Genomic DNA, 17,227 nt, shown 5'->3' with positions numbered 1-17,227 from the left:
GATTGTGACTTTAGGCAGAGCCCGAGCAGAGGTCATCAGCTGCACTGCCCCATATGTAGCCCTGAGGGGCACAGACACCCTGCTGAGTCACAACAGCTTTGCTTCCTCCATGCTCTGGCGGAGAGGGAGTAATTTGCTCCTGGCCTGTACTAGCAGTGAACTGCTACACCTTGGTGTTGGCCAACGAGTAATGGGGCTGGAGCCTGCCACTCCAGAGAAGGCCTGTTAACTCAAGGTTTGACCAGCCTGAACAGAAGGTTCTTACATAGGTGTTGTGCCTAATCCAGCTGCAATCCACACGCAAACCCCTCTGGCCTGAGTTTGGTGGTGCTTTACACTTGGGCTAGCTGGCTCATCTGGGATAGAGGGTAAAACCCAAATGCTGCTTACACTCAGGCAGATAACCCACATATTTTGCAGTGAGGACACAGGCTAAACCACTCCAGTGCTGATAGTCCTCCAACGCCTTCCCACAATTGTGCCCAGAAAAACAGACAAGTTCACCCATAAGTCGCTGGAAAAGAATCACAGAGCAGCTCAATTCACTGTAGCTCTGAAAGCCACGGGCTATGCCCCCAGAAGTCCTAGTGAGGCATGTGAGTGAGCGCAGCATCAGTAAGGACACACCGATGGGGATGTGGCTTTGTAGTGTGACTGCTCCTGCCAGGCTTGGCTCAGAACCGGATGCATATCACCCAAATGAACTCGACAGCCAAGAGGTGTTCTTGTTCTCTTGTATGACCAAATCACAAGGTAGCCCTAAGTAACTCCAATCAACTAATCAAACGTTAGACACATTCTTTGCTCATGTTTTTATAGCTGGTCAAAATACATAGAATTTTTCTTTTAATTCTGAATTTTCAAAAAAATATGGCCGTAAAAGAGCGAAAATGTGGAGTGGATTTTTTTTGGTTGGAAATACATTTGTGTTGGAAAATTCAGGTTTTTTTCTACCAGTTCTAGCTCTGTTTTCTTTTTAGCTTCCATTGATAAAGCTTGGTGGTGACACTGAAAGACTCAACTACTTCATCAGCAGAGGCATTCTAAATACTTTGAACTCAATCAAACACGTGGCAAAACAAAAGAACCAGACCAGTCTATTTTCAGAGGTAATGTTTACCTTCAAAATGCAGCAATAAAAATTAAAAAAAAGGGGGAGGGGGCACAAAATATCTAATATCTTGAATTGAGAATGTACAAAACAAGTTCATAATAAAAAGAATTTCTTTACAAAGTTTCAAAGTGGATTTAAACATTAAACATAAGAATACATGGACAGTAAAATAAAATATTTTGTATATAATGAATAATAAATTACAGGTCAAAGAAAGAAAGGAAAGCAATAGCCATCTATTTCTTTAGTTGAACTTGATACAATCTTAACTAGAGCATCTTTCTTCATGTCCACCTTAGGGAGAATGACACTGACAAATATTCTGGAAATCCTGATTTATACCATTTTAGGTAGTACCGAATACTTGCTATGTACTGGTTTCTGCTAAGTATCTCTCCTCCCCCCTTCTCCCCCGCCCCAATTTGAAGATGTTCTTTCTTTTAATAGCTAAGTGAAAACTACTCAACACACCCATGAGTGTGTGTGTGTGTGTGTGTGTGAGAGTGAGAGAGAGAGAGAGATGAGGTCTGCGCTGATATCAGAAAGAGATGGACAAGGTAGGATAAATGAGTCTGTTTCCAAAATACCCAGACAGGCTAGTTCTTTTGGCTGGCTCTAGTTGTCCTTTTTTCCTGCCTGTGTTCAGAGATGTCCTGGACACACCCACAAGCACTATTCAGAGGTGAAGAAACCATCTAAAACACCCATTTGTTTATTTTCTTGCTTATGCTGCTATCCAAGACTCAGATCTTCGGATGTGGGGTAACTCCAAGTCTGTTGGGTTAGTGAGGTGAAGGATGTTGTTTACCACAAGTGCTGGCCCTGAATTGTATTTGTATACCAAACTCTAGGAGAACATTCTAAAAGCATCACAAGGCTTGGCGGAGTTCCTGTATGTCACATGGCTAAATCGATGAATTCATTGTTTCTTCTTTACCTGGTTAGCATCCCCCACTATTCAAAGCCTTCTATTTCTTTGGCTTGGAGTTGCCAAAAGTGACAAAGACCACCCCTGTTTCCTGGAAGCTGCCGTTGGAGTGGAAGTCTTCACCAGGACTGTTTAGGTACCTCCGAAGGAGGGGCGAGGCGGTTATCTCATACCGGGGAGGAGAGACCACATTGCACGTGGAGGAGGTTTGGGTCTCTGATTGTTTGGTGACGGTGGTGGATGAAGTGATGATCTTGTTTCCGAACTCATCCACCTCCTCGTACTGCTCGGTCACAGTTCTGGTGGCTCCGTAAAGCTTGGATCCATCCGGACCTGTCTGCAGTTCTAATATGCTTTTCTGCCTCCTTGGATTCTGTGGGCTAGAAATGTTCAGGGGAGCTTTGTAGTCAGAAAAGCCTCCTTTGATTGCACCATGGCAGCTGCCTTTGGATGAGTTCAGTGCGCAGCCCTCTTTGCCACTGTTGCCACTAAGCGGACACTCGGGGTTGCTGACATAGTGTTGCCTAATTGAGTTTGATCCTATCTTCATCTGGATGGGCTCCTGTTCAATCTGCAAGGGAGCTGGATTGCATTCACCGGACCCCACTGATTTGCGAGTTAATGAGTTAAAGATGTTCTGAGTGAATGTGTCCCTTTTTCCTGGCATGTCGGGATAATCTTGTAAGGGGGCATCCCAGGGGGAATATGCCATCTTGGGTGATTCAGCAGGCTTTCTGGCTGCAGACTCAATGGAGATATAAGAAGGAGACGATGGAGAATTTACTCGCTGCTCAATGATGCAGGGGACCTCTAACTCTCCTTTGAGCATCTCCGTCTTTTCGGACCCATTTGCACTTTCCACAGATGCTGCGTTCTGCATCCCTTGTGCTGCTTTCTCTTGCTTGGCTTTGCTGGAGACTATGCTGATCTTACGGATATTGTTGCTGGTTGTAGGGCTCTGGGCGTTCCCCAGAGACTCCTTGAAGAGCCCAGAGAGCCCAGCTATGTCTGATTCTGACTTTAGATTAGAAACAGAATAGAGAGCTTTCCTAATGGCCTCCTCAATGTCCAGCAACCTAGCTAACGTCTGCTCCTTCAGGTGGATGATCTCAGCACTTGCCCTCTCCAGGTCTTCAAAAGCCAGCTCCACAGAGGAGACGCTGTCAGAGTCTTCCTTCGTCGTTTGCTCGGCCTTCTCAGCCTTGTGCTGCTGCGTCACTTGGTGAGCCTTCTGATGCACCACCCATTCTGGGACATTCTCAAAGAAGCTCTTCAGGGCTTTCACATCCACCTTAAATGTCTCCTCCTCAAACTCCTTCACTCGGGTCAGGATCTCTTGCAGCTCCTCCTGCCTTCGCAGATTCTCAAAGATCTCCATAGCCTCCTTGACGCTGCCCTTCATGATCTCCTCCTTGTGGAAAGACAGCCTCTTGAGACGTTCATCCTCCGTTTCTCTGCAGGGCTTTTCTCGCATGACCACCACTGGCTTCTGAGCAAACTGCTCCCTCTTCGCTTCAAGACTGCCCCCTTGTCTACTGTTCACCTGCTGCTGCTCCTTAAAGAGGTCCCTGGAAAGCTGATGGGAAGATGCTGAAGGCTCTTCTTGTCTTCTCTGATTTGTTTTCTGGGTGGTGCTCTGATTATCCCATGACCCATCGGTACTAGACATGCTTGCACTTTCTGTCTTAGGTGAGGCATTTAGTGCTGTATCAGATCCTTTTCTCAGAAGGGTAGCTTGATTCTTAGGAGAGGTACTTGGCTTATTCTCACTCTCGGGGTTAGTAAGACCTATCAGATACCCATCCAGCCATTCTTGTTTTGATGTTAATGTGCAGCTGTTCTCTTGGCCAGATGAAAGTCTGTGTCCCGGAATTTCCTCAGCTGGACAGCAGTTCCTTGGAGCTGTTGCCTTCTCTTTGGTCATCACCTGTTCTGTTTCAGAGACAGCCACTCGATTTTTAAGTGGCTTTGACGTCTTAGAGTCTACTGACTCTTGCTTGCCCTGTTCTTCCTTGGTTGCCTTGTACCTTTCCTCTGCTATCTGAAGAGGTGTTTTGATGATGTCTTTTGGTGCTTTCTTCTCAGAGTTCTGGTTCTTTACAGTAACAGCATTGGCCACTGGTGATTGAGGGGTACAACACTTTGACTGACAGTCCCCACATCCCATTTGTGCTAAGGCATCAGAGCAACACGAGTCCTTTGCCTGATTCATGGGTGGGGTTTTTGCTCTGCTTAGCTCGCTCAGGCCTGAAGGTTTAGGAGGCAGTGGGGGTGGGACTAGCTTTGTCAACCTCCCTTTACTGTTGCTAGCAGGGCGTGAAGGTTTCTCCTGCAGGAAGCGCTCAGGTTTTGGAGGTGGAATGGGTTTCCTCCTTGGTGGGGCAGTAATTTCTGGTTTGGGGAGAATCGCTGGTTTCTCTGAAGGCCTCTGATCATTGGCTTTGGTGGAGGCGAGAGTGAGGGTCTTAGGGATAGCGTTGTGCATCGGTGCAGAACATCCCAGGGCTTCATCTTTTTTGCTTGGTTGGGAAGGGGCAGATTCTCTTGCTTGTGTCATGGGTGGACAACACTTAGTTTTCATCACAGCAACTGGGGGAGGAGGAGGAAAGTCATTATCAGACTGGGACCCTGAAGTCACTACAGCTGTCTGGTTACTAATTGATTGAGTATCGTTTTCCTTTTTACATATGGAATATGACTGCCCTGCATTTCTGTATATCATAGCGGCTTTAAAATCCCCTTTGGAGACATTAACATTAGACTTCTCCAGCGACTGAAGAGTGGCCTTTAAGTTACCTCGAACAACATCCTCCTTCTCTACTTGTCTCTGTTCTGTTGCAGCACTTTGCAGTGCTCTGATAGCTGTCTTTACATCCCCTCTGAGCATAACATCTTGCTCTCTTTCTTCTTGCACTGATTGCTCTTTGTAATCAGACTCAATAAAAGGGCTTACATAGGGTTTCACTGGCTTGGCAGTAAACAGACCATCCTTAACGCTAACATCTGCACTAGGCACACCTTGGCTTTCCTGGCACAAATGCTGTCCTCCCTGTACTTCCTCGGAAGTACTGACCTTTTTGTGTGACGTCATGCTCTTCTGAGACGCACTTGCGTGGGACTTGGATGACTCCTGGTCTCTGATGGTGGCGCTGGCTTGATGCTGCTTGGGGGGTGCACATTCCTGTTGGCAAACAGTTGATTGCATGGTCATTGTCCCCGAAATGCTGGGTGCCTGCTGCTTAGAGGCGAGATGGATTTGCTCCGTGCTCTTGTGGAGCTTGCTCTGGACTTGGTGCTGAATGCTTTTTGCCTCAGCTGTGGCCAGCCTTAGACTCTGCATTGCGGCTTGAAGATCACTTCCAAGGGCCGCCTCCTCCATGTTTTTTGTCATCTGGCTGGTTTCCCCTGCCACTGAACGCTGGCTTCTGGCCATGTCATCTTTCTGAGCCACCACTTTAGTGGAGGCTGCTCCCTGTGGTGCAATCTTCACTTCCTTCACATCTCTAGAGACTCTCTCCTCTCTCTCTGCCTTCTTGTTGACATTCTTAGCCTTTTTCAGTGATTGTGTGGTTGCCTGAATATCCCCACACACAATATCTTCCTTTCCCACCCCTGTGGGCCGGCTCAGGTTTTGCCCAAGACACTGCACAGTGGAGTCTGTGTCACCTGCATGCACTGCCTTTCTTTCTAACATGTTCTCTTTGCTTACACCTTCACACATGAGCACTCTCTTAGTCCCCTTAATGCCCCCTTGCCCCACATCTTCAGTCACTTTATCTGCTGGCTCTTCCTGTTGCAAGGCATGCATATTAGCCCCTTGCACATCCTGCTGGATGAATTCTGCTGGCTCCTGGTCTGCTTGAGAGGAGATGAGGGACTCTATCTCAGACTCCCGCTGAAGGTTCTTTAGGTAGTCCAGGTCTCCCTTCTCGATGCAGCTGGTGTACAGCTGGACATTCCCCTTCTCGTTGTCCTCCCGTCTGATGGTTGCCATCATCCTCTGCTCTTGCGAGGAAGCCAGCAGGTTCCCTATGGTTGACTTCACATCTCCCTTGACAACTTCCTGCTGGATGGAGTGGTGCAGGAGGGAGTAGATAGTCATCTTCACCGACCCCACCTCTGTCTCTTGCATGACCATTCCCTTTTTGATGGAGGCATCTTGGCTAAGGAGACTTTGGAGAGCCTTAGCAACGTCATCCCTCAACTCCTCTTTGCTTTTATCGGCTTCGCTTGGGTCCAGTAGCTGCAGTGGGCTGACTTTGATCTTGCCCTCCTCGTCCTCCTCCACCAGCATCCCCTGGGCCTCCACATTGGTCCTGTGCAGTAGTTGCAGCATGATCCTTTGCAAATTGCCTCCCACAATCTCTTCCTTTTGGATCTCTGGAGTAGTTTGCCTGCTGAACTGGTACTTCACCATCCTCACGCTCCCTACGTCATTGGCTTCTATGAGGATCCCGTCATGCTGGATGGCCTGGCAGGCGCAGAGGCCTTCCAAAGTCTCCCTCACTGTCCTCTCTTTCACCTCAGTTTCGGTTCTGTGTTTAGAAGAGCTGAGTTTATCCAGAGGGGTGGTTTCAAACAGCCATGTTGTGCTCTTCACATCAGCATGAGGGACCACCTCCGGGGCATTGGTGCTGGCAGACCCCTTGGGGTCTTTGAGACTATCCATGGGCTGAGTTTCAAACAGCCATGTGCAGCGCTTCACATCCCCTTTCTGGCTGTCTTCTCTCTGCACAGTGGTCATGCTGGAGCTCGCTTCAGACTCTCCCTTCAGGGAATCGATGGGCTGGTTCTCAAAAAGCCAGGTGGACGTCCTCACATTGCCCTGCTGGACATCGCTGACGCTGACCATCCTCACGTATTTCTTCTGGCTCACCGGCTGAGACTCGAAAAGCTGCTTGTTGGTCTGGACATCCCCTTTCTGTACATCATCCACTGTCCTGGCCACACACCTCTTCCCCCCAGAGAAGGAATCGAGAGGCTCCGTCTCAAACCTCCATCGGGCAGACTGGATATCCCCTTTCTTGATGTCCTCTTGGGTGACAGCCCTGATCACGAACACCTCCTCCTCCTTCTTGATCTGATCCAGAGGTTTGGTTTCGAAGAGCCACCGGGCACCTTTCAAGTCACCTTTCATTATTTCTTCCTTCTTCAGTGAGGTGACCTCATGGTATTCCCCCTCCTTGTCCTGGATGGCATATAGGGGCTGGCTCTCAAAGAGCATGGTGCAGGACTTGATGCTGGCTTTGCTCATTGTCTCCTCCTGGATCCTCTTGATCTCCGTCTCATCCACCTTGTCATGAATCTGGTCTAGGGAGTAGGTCTCAAAAATGAACCTCTTGCCTCCGATGTCCCCCCCCTCGATATCCTTCTCTGGGGGGATTTCTTGTATGCCCTCAGTGTTGTTCTTTAAAGTATCCATGGGGAAGTTCTCAAAGAGCCAGGTGAACTTGTGCACTGATCCAGCTTCAATGTTCCCATCTGCAGGGACACCATTCTCTTTTGTGGCTGCAGCCAATTTACCCAGTACATCCAAGGGTTTGGTTTCAAAGAACTCCTTCACCCGAGACACTTCACCGGACTGTATTTCCACGTGGCTGGAGTACCTGACCATTTTCTTTGAGTCAGTCTCGCTGGAGGCATTGGTAACCAGTGGTTCAGTCTCAAACAGATGTCTGACAGTTTTGACGTTGACTCCTTGTAAGTCATCTTGGCAGTATGCTTTGCCAACCTGCAAAAACTGCTCCTCCTGGCCTTTCAGGGAGTCCAGGGGCTGGGTCTCAAACATCCATGTGTACGACTTAACATCAGCCTGTGGTACAGAACTTTCCCCTTCCTGCTTTTTCTCCACCTTCTCATACAGGGTGTCAATTGGCTGTGTCTCAAACAGCCACCTGCAGGTCTTCACATCACCCTGCTGGGTAACCTCTCTCTTCACCGAGGAGTGCTCTTCTCCTTGGTTGGCTTGGTGATGGATGACATCAATGGGCTGGGTTTCAAAGAGCCATTTTGCTGTTCTGACATCACCAGCTATCACTTCCTGCTTTGTGATCCCTCTGATTATATCCACCTTCTTGGTGCTGTCATCAAACTGGTCCAAAGGTTTGGTTTCAAACATCCATTTGTAGTTCTTGACATCGCCGCTCATGACCTGCTCTCTGCTTACAGAGGTGACCTTGTGGAAGTTTCCGAAGCTGTCTTTGATGGCATACAAAGGTATTGTCTCAAACAGGACCTGGTTGGCTTTGACGTTCCCAGCTGGTATCTCCTCTTCTTGTTTGGTGATGGGCTCAGCATCAGACTGCTTAATGCTGTCTAATGGGAGAGTCTCAAAGAGGTTTTTGAAAGATTTAACATCCCCCTTCATCACCTCTTGTACATTAGAGGCTGAGAGGGGGTCTTCAGAGGATGCCTTTGAGATGCTGCTGAGGGGACAGGTCTCAAAGACGTGCTTTCTTTGTTTCACATCCCCCCTCTCCTCTTCCAAAATCCCCACTCTCTTTAAATGACCCACTTCAAAATTATCTTTTAGGGTTTCCATTGGTTGGGTTTCAAACAGCCAGAGTGTAGATTTCACGTCACCGCCGATGACTTCTTCCTTGGCTGGGCTGCTGTCTGAGACTTCTCCTTTCAGAGAGTCAAGAGGTTGGGTCTCAAAAAGTAGACGCTGCTTACTGACATCTGCCCCATCAACGAAATCCATGGAAGCCCTGAAATCCTTTTCTTCCACTGTCAATTCTTTGATCACATCAAGTGGCTGAGTTTCAAACATCCATCTTGCTCCACTGACATTCCCCCTTCCTGCCTCTTCTAATGAAATCCCCCGGATAATTTTCACTTTGGACGTGTCCTTGTTGATGGTATCCAGTGGCTGAGTCTCAAACAACCAGCGAGCGGTCCTGACCGCATTGCTCTGTATTTCTTCTCTGCAGACGGATTTGATCTCGTGGATGTTGCCAGTTTTGTCTCTGATGGCACAGAGTGGCTCTGTCTGGAACAGCTTGATGGTTTTCTTGACATTGCCCTTTAGCTCCTGGATTTCTGATTTGAGCTGCAGGATACTTTGCTCCTCCACTGAGCTGTAGTGGCCCAGCGCTTCCAGGGAGTAGGTTTCAAAGAGTTGCTTGGCACCTTTCACGTCCCCTTTTTGAACAGGCTCCTTGAGAACTGCCTCCTGCACGTCTGTTTCATCTGAGTACATTTTGTTTAATGAGTCCAGCGGCTGGGTTTCGAATAGCCACCGGGCTGTATGCACGTCCCCTTTGGTGTGGACTGTCGTGGGCACTTTGGTCAACGCAGACAGCCTGTCTCCGTTTAACGACTGGCTTTCAAACCTCCGGGAGGTGCTTTTCACATCCCCGCTTGGGATGGGTTCCTCCTCCGCCAACGTCTTGGTCGGTTGATGCTCCCCAATAGAGTCTAGCGTCCAGTTTTCAAAGATCCAGCGCATGGACTGAACCTCCCCCGGGAGCACGGCATCCAGATTCACTGAGGCCTGGGCACTGGGATCTTCCGTGCTGAGCATTTCCGCCAGGTCCTCGGTCACAGCTTCCTCCAGGTTCTTCCTCAGCTCAGGGTGCATGTGCCTATAGAGCCTCTTCAGCTCATTCACCTGGCGCTGCTGGTAGAACTTTGAGAAGGATCCCTTTGGGGGCGGCCGTGGGTTTGAATCCTGGCTCCCAACCAGGGAAGTAGAGGCCTGGAAGGAGTCTTGCAGGGGAGGGGGAGGTGGAGGTAAGTCCTCTTCCATTTTCTTGCCATTCACTTTAGATGACGTCTGGTTCTGAAGCTCTGCCATCTTTGGGGAAACAGTTTTAAACATCAGCATTATCTTTCCCCACTAGCCCGGTTAGTAGTGAGTACAGCAAACAAGTGAGGAAAACCCATGCACCTAGCAAATATGAATTCCATACCTTGGATTCAGCGGCACACAGCACCCAAAAGCATCACGCCACAGCAAACTCTCTCCAGGCTTGGGGTTAGGGTGTTAAATCTGTGTCCACAGCCAGGCAGTTTAAATCAAGGTCTCTAATTCACACATTTCTAGCAGTTATAGTCTGGAATCTCCACGTCTAAAGTCAGCTAGAGAGCAACAAAGAGACCTGATCTGGATAGTGTTAGCAAGAGAGGATGAGCATCAGAATAATATTAACGGGGGCACGTCTGAATAGCAGGGAGCTAATGCCCTGCTTAGATCTCTCCCAGGTGTACGGTACTGCAGTGGGTCTGGGGAATGAAGACCCAGTTAGGGATTCAGAAGGAAGCCGGTGGACCTACCGCCTCCTGGTAATCAGATGGGAGAAGACCCAGTGAGGAGGCAGAACTCAGTGGCTAGGATGATGAGTGAAGACCATCTATATATTTGGGTGGCTGGAACGCTGCATGAAGTAGTCAGAATGATGCGTCTTAATCAGAGCTAGCCTTTCTCTATCTATGCCAAAGCCTTTTCTTACAACCTGTGCAAACCTACAGCTCCAGAACGAAGAAAAACTTCACTGCATTAATGATTTCCTCTGTTGTGGCTCTACCAGGTGTCCCATAGCTCCAGGTGAAACAACGATAGTTAATATGCTTGGAAAACATAATGCAGATCAGAGACCTAAGATGAGTGACGTTTAACTTGGAATGACATAGGTATTGGGCCAAGATGAGAGTTGGTGTAAGTGAGAGCCCCTCATGCCCACTTGTGATCGGTAAGGGAGAGTAACTTACACAGCATGGAGCCAGAAGAAAATGTACAAAGGTGTACAATAAAGTAGTGTGTGGTCCCCTTTAACTTCCACTGCCTTAAACCCTTCTCCTCGTTGCATTTCCTTATGAGTCCTCACCTCTCTTCTGGCTCCTCAGCATGAGAATTAAACCAGTTAAGATGCAATTAGACTTGGTGGGCCAAATTCAGAGGTGATACATAAGGAGGGGAAAGGAAATCTAAGCAGGTGTAACATACACACTTTGAGGGGCCAGGAGAAGGTGTAAGTTACACCACTAGATTCCCTCCAGACCTATTGGGCCAAATTCTGCTCTTGGTTACATGGAAACATTGATATTGAAGTGAATGGGAGTTGCATCTCTGTGACATTAGAATTTTGTCTGCTTATACACTGACTTTGCTCCCTAGTATTTTAGCTTGTGAAGTTTGATTGTGGTATGGCATAATGCTATGTTGAATGCACAGCATCTATTCTATAGGAGATTTACTATATCTACTATAATCTATAGGAGATTTTACCAATGGGAGGTAGCTGATGCTAATAATCATTACCTAGGAGAGACCCTAATTCTAGCAGTCCATCTTTCAACACAAGCAGAAACCTTTGCATGCCATTAAACTTTGTGTATTTTTTCACTCAAGATCGGATATGTGCAATGTTATGTCACTTGGTTAAGCACACAAATACTTCCATTTTAAAAAAATGCATTGAACCTTAGTAACAAAATACCAAAATGAGTATATTTCATGGCAAGTTGCAAAACACTGCAACTTCATATGAGCTGATATATTTCTAAATTCCTGGACCTTTTTTATGTAAGGTGTTTTTGAACCCCATAAACAAGCTCTAAATACGGCTGGGTAGTTGAGATGTCAGACCTCCATATTCTGCATGAGAGCGCTCCTCATTGTCAAGCACAGCTAGTTAAATCACACTAGACACCAGTCCACAAAGACTTGGTTAGACAACCACACGTATTCTTAGCATTTCCTACCTTGCTTGCTTTCTGGCTGTCAAGACGATGAGCAGTGCTCTCCTTTGTGGTATTCTGAAAGAGAAATAAAACATAATTATATAGAACTGCACACATTCACATGTGCTCTGTGTGCGTGTGTGTCTGTGTAACTTACTAGTTCTTACATTAGACCTTTTTATTATTTCAGAATTATGTTTTCCAACACAAAACCCAGAAGAAGGCGTTATAATTGAAAACCAAGAATGCCCTAGTGGACCGGTAAGTGCATTGTGGACAGGTTGATTCACAGGAGAGGCATGGAGTGTTACATACATAAGTACAAAGGACGGGGAGCATATGGGAATTGGAACCTGCATGGATGAGAGCATTGTGGTGGGGCTACAATGATACTGTCCTCTGATTTAGGAGCAGGAGTGAGCCCTAAGCGTGGACCAGATAGCTAAGCTACTTGAGAGAGCTCATATTTAAACCATTGTTCTCAGCTGTATCCATTCTTTACCTGCCCCTTTTTGGTACCCCGCCCATTTGTGAATAAGGGAACTGGACGTGAATAGAGCTTCAGACTTCATGCCGCTTGGTACGGACGATTGCCCTAGGGCTTAACGCGGCTGTGGATACATCCCCATCTGAGCTGGGAGCTGGGATTCCCAGCTTTGGTAGATGTACCGTCGTAGCAGAGCTGTGGTAGCAGAGACAGCAGCTTGGGCTAGCCGCCCCTGAGGTTCCAGGGGGCCTGGGTGGGTTTGGATTCAGGTGGCGAGTTCGAGAAGCTGCCCGTGCCATCCCAGCTACATTGCTACTTTAGGTGCTAGCTTGAGCAGAGCCAGCAGAGGATTAGCTGCATGAGCCAGGCGTGTCACCTCCCAGCTCGGATGTAGACGAAGCCTGACTGGATAACTTCCCCTCGCACTGGGTTAGAGTGCACCAACTTTGTGCGTGCTGCTGCCCTGCCGGCACAGGATGACTTGACGTGGTTTTATATAGGTGCTTCATGGAAAGAAGATCCAAGTAAATGTCATAGAAAATCTTTCCCTTCCAGTCTGAAATTGATTTATCCATTAGGATTTAGCTAGGGCCTGATCCTGAAAGGTGCCGAGCATCCACAACATCCCTTGAGGTCAACGGGAACTGCGGGTGCTCAGCCTCAGTTAGGATCAGACCCTAGGGTCTGGCACCTTTTGAAAGCCCCAATGCATATTACAAATTACTATGTGTTTCCTACAGGGCCTGATCCTGCCCTTTTGAAGTCTATTGGACTTTTGCTATTTACTGCAGTGCAAGTGGGATCGGACCAGCAAGGCTGAGGATGACTTTATTTGTTGCTGAAATGTAGTCACCTCTGGGGTGTAATACAGGAGCAATTTAACAGCACGCAGCAACACTGCTCAAGAATGTAGGGATGGGAGTGAACAAAATCACAGGCCGCTGAAGCTGCAAGAATACTGTAGATGCTTAACATAGGCACTGTACTTGAAGATGGTTATTAAATATACAGGATATAGAATTGTGTGTGTGTATACACACACACATGAGTGTCTGCGTGTATATAATGTATATACAATATATGTGTGTGTACATGCATGTATAATATAACACACACCCCTTCTACCAGGGGCTTATGTATATATATATCTATGGTAAATTAATATGTTTTACAGCTCCTTGGCAAGAGAAAGATGGCGATTTTTGGAGGATTAATTCCATATTCTTCCAAATCTATATAAAACAAACATATTCTTTCCCCTCGTTATGGCCAGTTGCTGGGAACAGACATTGCTGAGATGCTTTTGGTGACTCATACGAGGGCCAGGAATGAAAAGCATGAGATACTTACAGACTTTGGGAGGCTGACTGCGTGAGCAGCTGTCTCAGACAGATAGAGAGCTGACCGCTCCTTCACGGAGGGAGAGGATGGTTTCCCGTGTCCTTGGTGCAGTATGCGTCTAGTGTTGTCTAAAACTGACTGTGTCCTCTCAACTGAAACAGGGACAAAGGTGTATGTTAGATATACGCCAGAGTGCCGAGGCAGCAAAGAGGGCTGGCCTTATGCACAAGTGAGACAAGTGACTGCATGGGGTCCTGACAGGAGCTTCAGCAACTCCTGTCCCAATTGCTCAGGTCTCGAGTGGCGGGGGGAACTGGGTGGTCAGTCACTGAGGCAAGGGGACCCTGCTCCAAGGACAAGTCGTTGATCTGTTTGCATGTTCTGGGACTGGATAGGGAAGCAGCCCAGGGTGAAATGTGTGGCAGATGGGGAGCCCTGCTGATCACAAGGTTCCTTCTTAACTGTGATTCCTCTGGGTTATGAAAGAGACATTGAAACTTTCCAAACTCTCAAGGGGACGAAAATTAACTTGAGATGTGGGTTGGGGAGAACTAAGAGATCAGACGGAAACTAGGGGACGCTGGAACCGCCATACTGGACTGGAGCATTGGGCCATCTAGTCCCAGGTCCTGCCTGTTCCATACCATGTGCTGGAAGAAAAGACCACATCCTGGCTGCCACCTGTGAGCAGCAAAAGACATATTTTCAAACAGTCTCCTCATTCTGTTGTCTTATCAGCAAAGCTGCATTTCTGTAAGGCTCGGCCTCAGACCTCATAGAGCTAAGGCAATGCCACCTTGATGTTGGAATGCAACTGCCAGAAATGAGAGGGTGAGGGGAAATGAAACTCTTATTTACTTGAAACTTTAATCAACACCCCCTTCTTATGGCCCCATCACTATGCTACCTGTGCCCCTCACAAGTAGTTAGCTTCACAACTCCCCTGTGAGGTAGGGAAATATTATAATCCCCATTTTACAGATGGGGAATTGAGGCACAGAGTGGTTAATTGATTTTCCCAAGGTCATGTGGGAAGTCAGTGGCACAGCTGGGAATTGAATTTGGATCGTGGCCTAATGCCCTAACCACAAGACCATCCTTCCTCCCTTATGATATATATCTGCTCTTCTCCTTGAGCTGCCCGGACCCATCCCAAGCATTTGCTAACATAATTCCAACATTGCCTTATGGAGAAGGCCACAGTCTGTTGCTTGCCCGCTTGTCCACTTTCCTTTTCCAGCTAGTTCTCCCCTGCTCACTGTTACCCAACCAGTGCATGCGTTTGTAGCTAAGGGCCTGATCCTGAAGTCATTGAGAGCTTTGCCACTGACTGAGATGAGATCAGGGTGAGACCCTAATAGACAGATGGATATTGAAATGAATACACCTATTGTGGCCGATTGGACCATGCCAAAAGAGATCCAGCACTCCCTAGTCCAGCCAATGTATTTCTATTTTGCTTTGTCATGAGTAAGGAAGGCAGATATCCCAAATGCGCGCCAAAATATCACAAATGCCACAGCCCATCACTTGTATATGTACAGCTATGTCCACATATGAATGCATATGGATATATGTGTTTTCTCTCCTTGCTAGTCAAGATTTTATTTCCCCTCTCAGTACAAGAGAGGACCATAGCACCTTGCTGGATGCTGCATGCCTCTGGAAAAAAAACCCAGTGTTTGTGGCACTGGAATTTACTGCAGTATTTACAGTGTTTTCTACTTGAACTACTGTATAGGAAACACCACAATAAATCCAACTTCTGCAGTGCAGTAAAGGTTGCTTTGGTTTTTACAGGATGACCACTGTATGCATATTGACGGTGCTGAATAAGTAATAATAATAATCCTTTTGGTTCATTATGCAGCATTGCCAGCCCCACGCATTGAGTCAGGTCCCCAAGAACCACACAATTGGCTTAAAATAACGACACATTGAAAATAATAAATTGGAGGGTCATTTTTTTTTTGCCTTCTTGATTTTGATCCTCAGATTTCACATTGTCAAGCTTTTCTCTGCTCACATCAGTGCGAAAAATGCACTTTTCAAAACCAATGGAACGCTGAGAATCTCACACAATAATATGACCCCAAGGGATTGGGCTTTAGGTAATACATCAAGTAGCATGAGACTAACAATAAAATCGTGAGACCTGGTGACAATGATACACACACACACGAATGGTGTGTCTCACCCTGCGATTATTGGTGACCTTTCTTGGCAGTCCATTGGAAGGTGGTAGGTCACATGGTGCCGGGTGTTCCTCCTTGCTTCCAGTTGCTTCTACAAATGCCCAGGCCTTTCAATGCAGAAAGGAGGTTGGGTACCTGGGAAGCAGCTGGAAACAATGAGGAATGAGCCTAGTTGGATCTGCTGGGGTCACTGGCGCATAAGAGGAGGAGAGGAAATAGATACCACCAGCAGAACATTCCAAATACGGGGATCTATCTAATTATTGCTTTTCTATGCAATACCACATCCGTATTTGAGAATGGGAAGGGGAGGATCAACAAATTGGAGAGGGTTCAGAGAAGATCCAGAAGAATACTTAAAGGATTAGAAAACGTGTCTTACAGTGATAGACTCAAGGAGCTCAATCTCCATTTAGCGCAACAAAGGGAAGGCACCACAGAGGAGCCCACAGCCTGGCAGCGGGGCTCACAGGCAATGCAGTGTCTGCATAGACACTGCATCATCCTAATTACATTGACCTACGCACTACACCTCTTGTGGAGGTGGAGTTATTAGGTTGGTGTAGTGGGGGACTTACGTAGGCAGGAGCAATGCTGTAGTGTGGACGCTTACAGAGTTAAGTCGATGTAAGCTGCCTTGCATTGACCTAACTCTGGAATGTAGACCTGACCTAGGTATGCAAGCAGGGTTTAGGACTGGGGGTGGAGCTTAATTTTCATCACTCCCTCCAGCCCCTCCCCTTGCAAAGAAACACAGTCTATGTATGTGTAACACCAACATACTGTTTGTCGGTGGGTGGGATTGAACCTGGGACCTCTGAAGCTTAGTGCATGAGCCTCTACTGCATGAGCGTAAAGCCACGTGGCCCTTAGCTCAGGCTGTAGAGCAGACTCATTAATCTCTCTCTAAGTGTTCTTGGTGCCACTAGATGGAACAGAACACCACACCCAGGAGGTGAGTGAGTTACATATGTATGAAATCTCTGAGTTGAAAATGATAAATTCAAACAGACTGATAAAAAGATAAAAATAGCGGGATTGATAATGCCGCCTGAAATTCAGATATACGGCCTATAGCTAGTGGGTCCAGGCACTTTAGAAATTAATATTATGGAGCTGCATAAATATTCTATATACTGAAGCCATCCAGGGATGTGCTGTCTGCATTAGTTACCCTAGACATAGGTGCTGGAACTAAGGGTTCTGGGGGTGCAGCTACATTCCCTGGCTTGAAGTGGTCTCCATCATACGCAGCGTTTACAGTTTGGTTCAATGGCTTTCAGTATCCCCAGTACACAAATTGTTTCAGCAGACCTGCTCCTAGGTTTGTATTTTGGTGGTACTGCAGAGTACTGTTTGTTATGTGTATTCCCAGAGTGCCTATGAGCCACAGAAATGGACCAAGACAGCATTGTGCTAGGTGCTGTGTAAACACGGAACAAAGTGATAGTCCTTGTCCCAGAGAATTTATGGATATA

At 47.2% G+C, this 17,227-nt stretch overlaps 1 protein-coding gene across 11 annotated transcripts in view; it reads right to left on the bottom strand.

Moving 5' to 3' along the window:
* Window positions 1–1,141: 1,141 nt before the first annotated feature.
* The window catches only part of XIRP1 (xin actin binding repeat containing 1), a 46,782-nt gene continuing 30,696 nt past the window's right edge, over window positions 1,142–17,227 (bottom strand). For 5 of the 11 annotated variants that reach the window (XM_073334683.2, XM_073334686.2, XM_073334688.2 and 2 more), the window contains 3 exons: window positions 13,564–13,706; window positions 11,748–11,801; window positions 1,143–9,840 (listed from right to left, as the gene is read on the bottom strand). In XM_073334683.2, the coding sequence (XP_073190784.1) occupies window positions 2,083–9,840; window positions 11,748–11,801; window positions 13,564–13,706 (7,955 nt within the window). In that variant the 3' untranslated portion in view covers window positions 1,143–2,082. Of the gene's footprint in view, window positions 9,841–11,747; window positions 11,802–13,563; window positions 13,707–17,227 lie in introns of all 11 variants that reach the window. The other 6 variants (XM_073334679.2, XM_073334682.2, XM_073334680.2 and 3 more) reach the window with 3 other exon arrangements.

This window comes from Lepidochelys kempii, chromosome 2 (genome assembly GCF_965140285.1).
Source record: "Lepidochelys kempii isolate rLepKem1 chromosome 2, rLepKem1.hap1, whole genome shotgun sequence".
Taxonomy (NCBI): domain Eukaryota; kingdom Metazoa; phylum Chordata; order Testudines; family Cheloniidae; genus Lepidochelys; species Lepidochelys kempii.
This window is presented reverse-complemented; position numbering and strand designations above follow the sequence as displayed.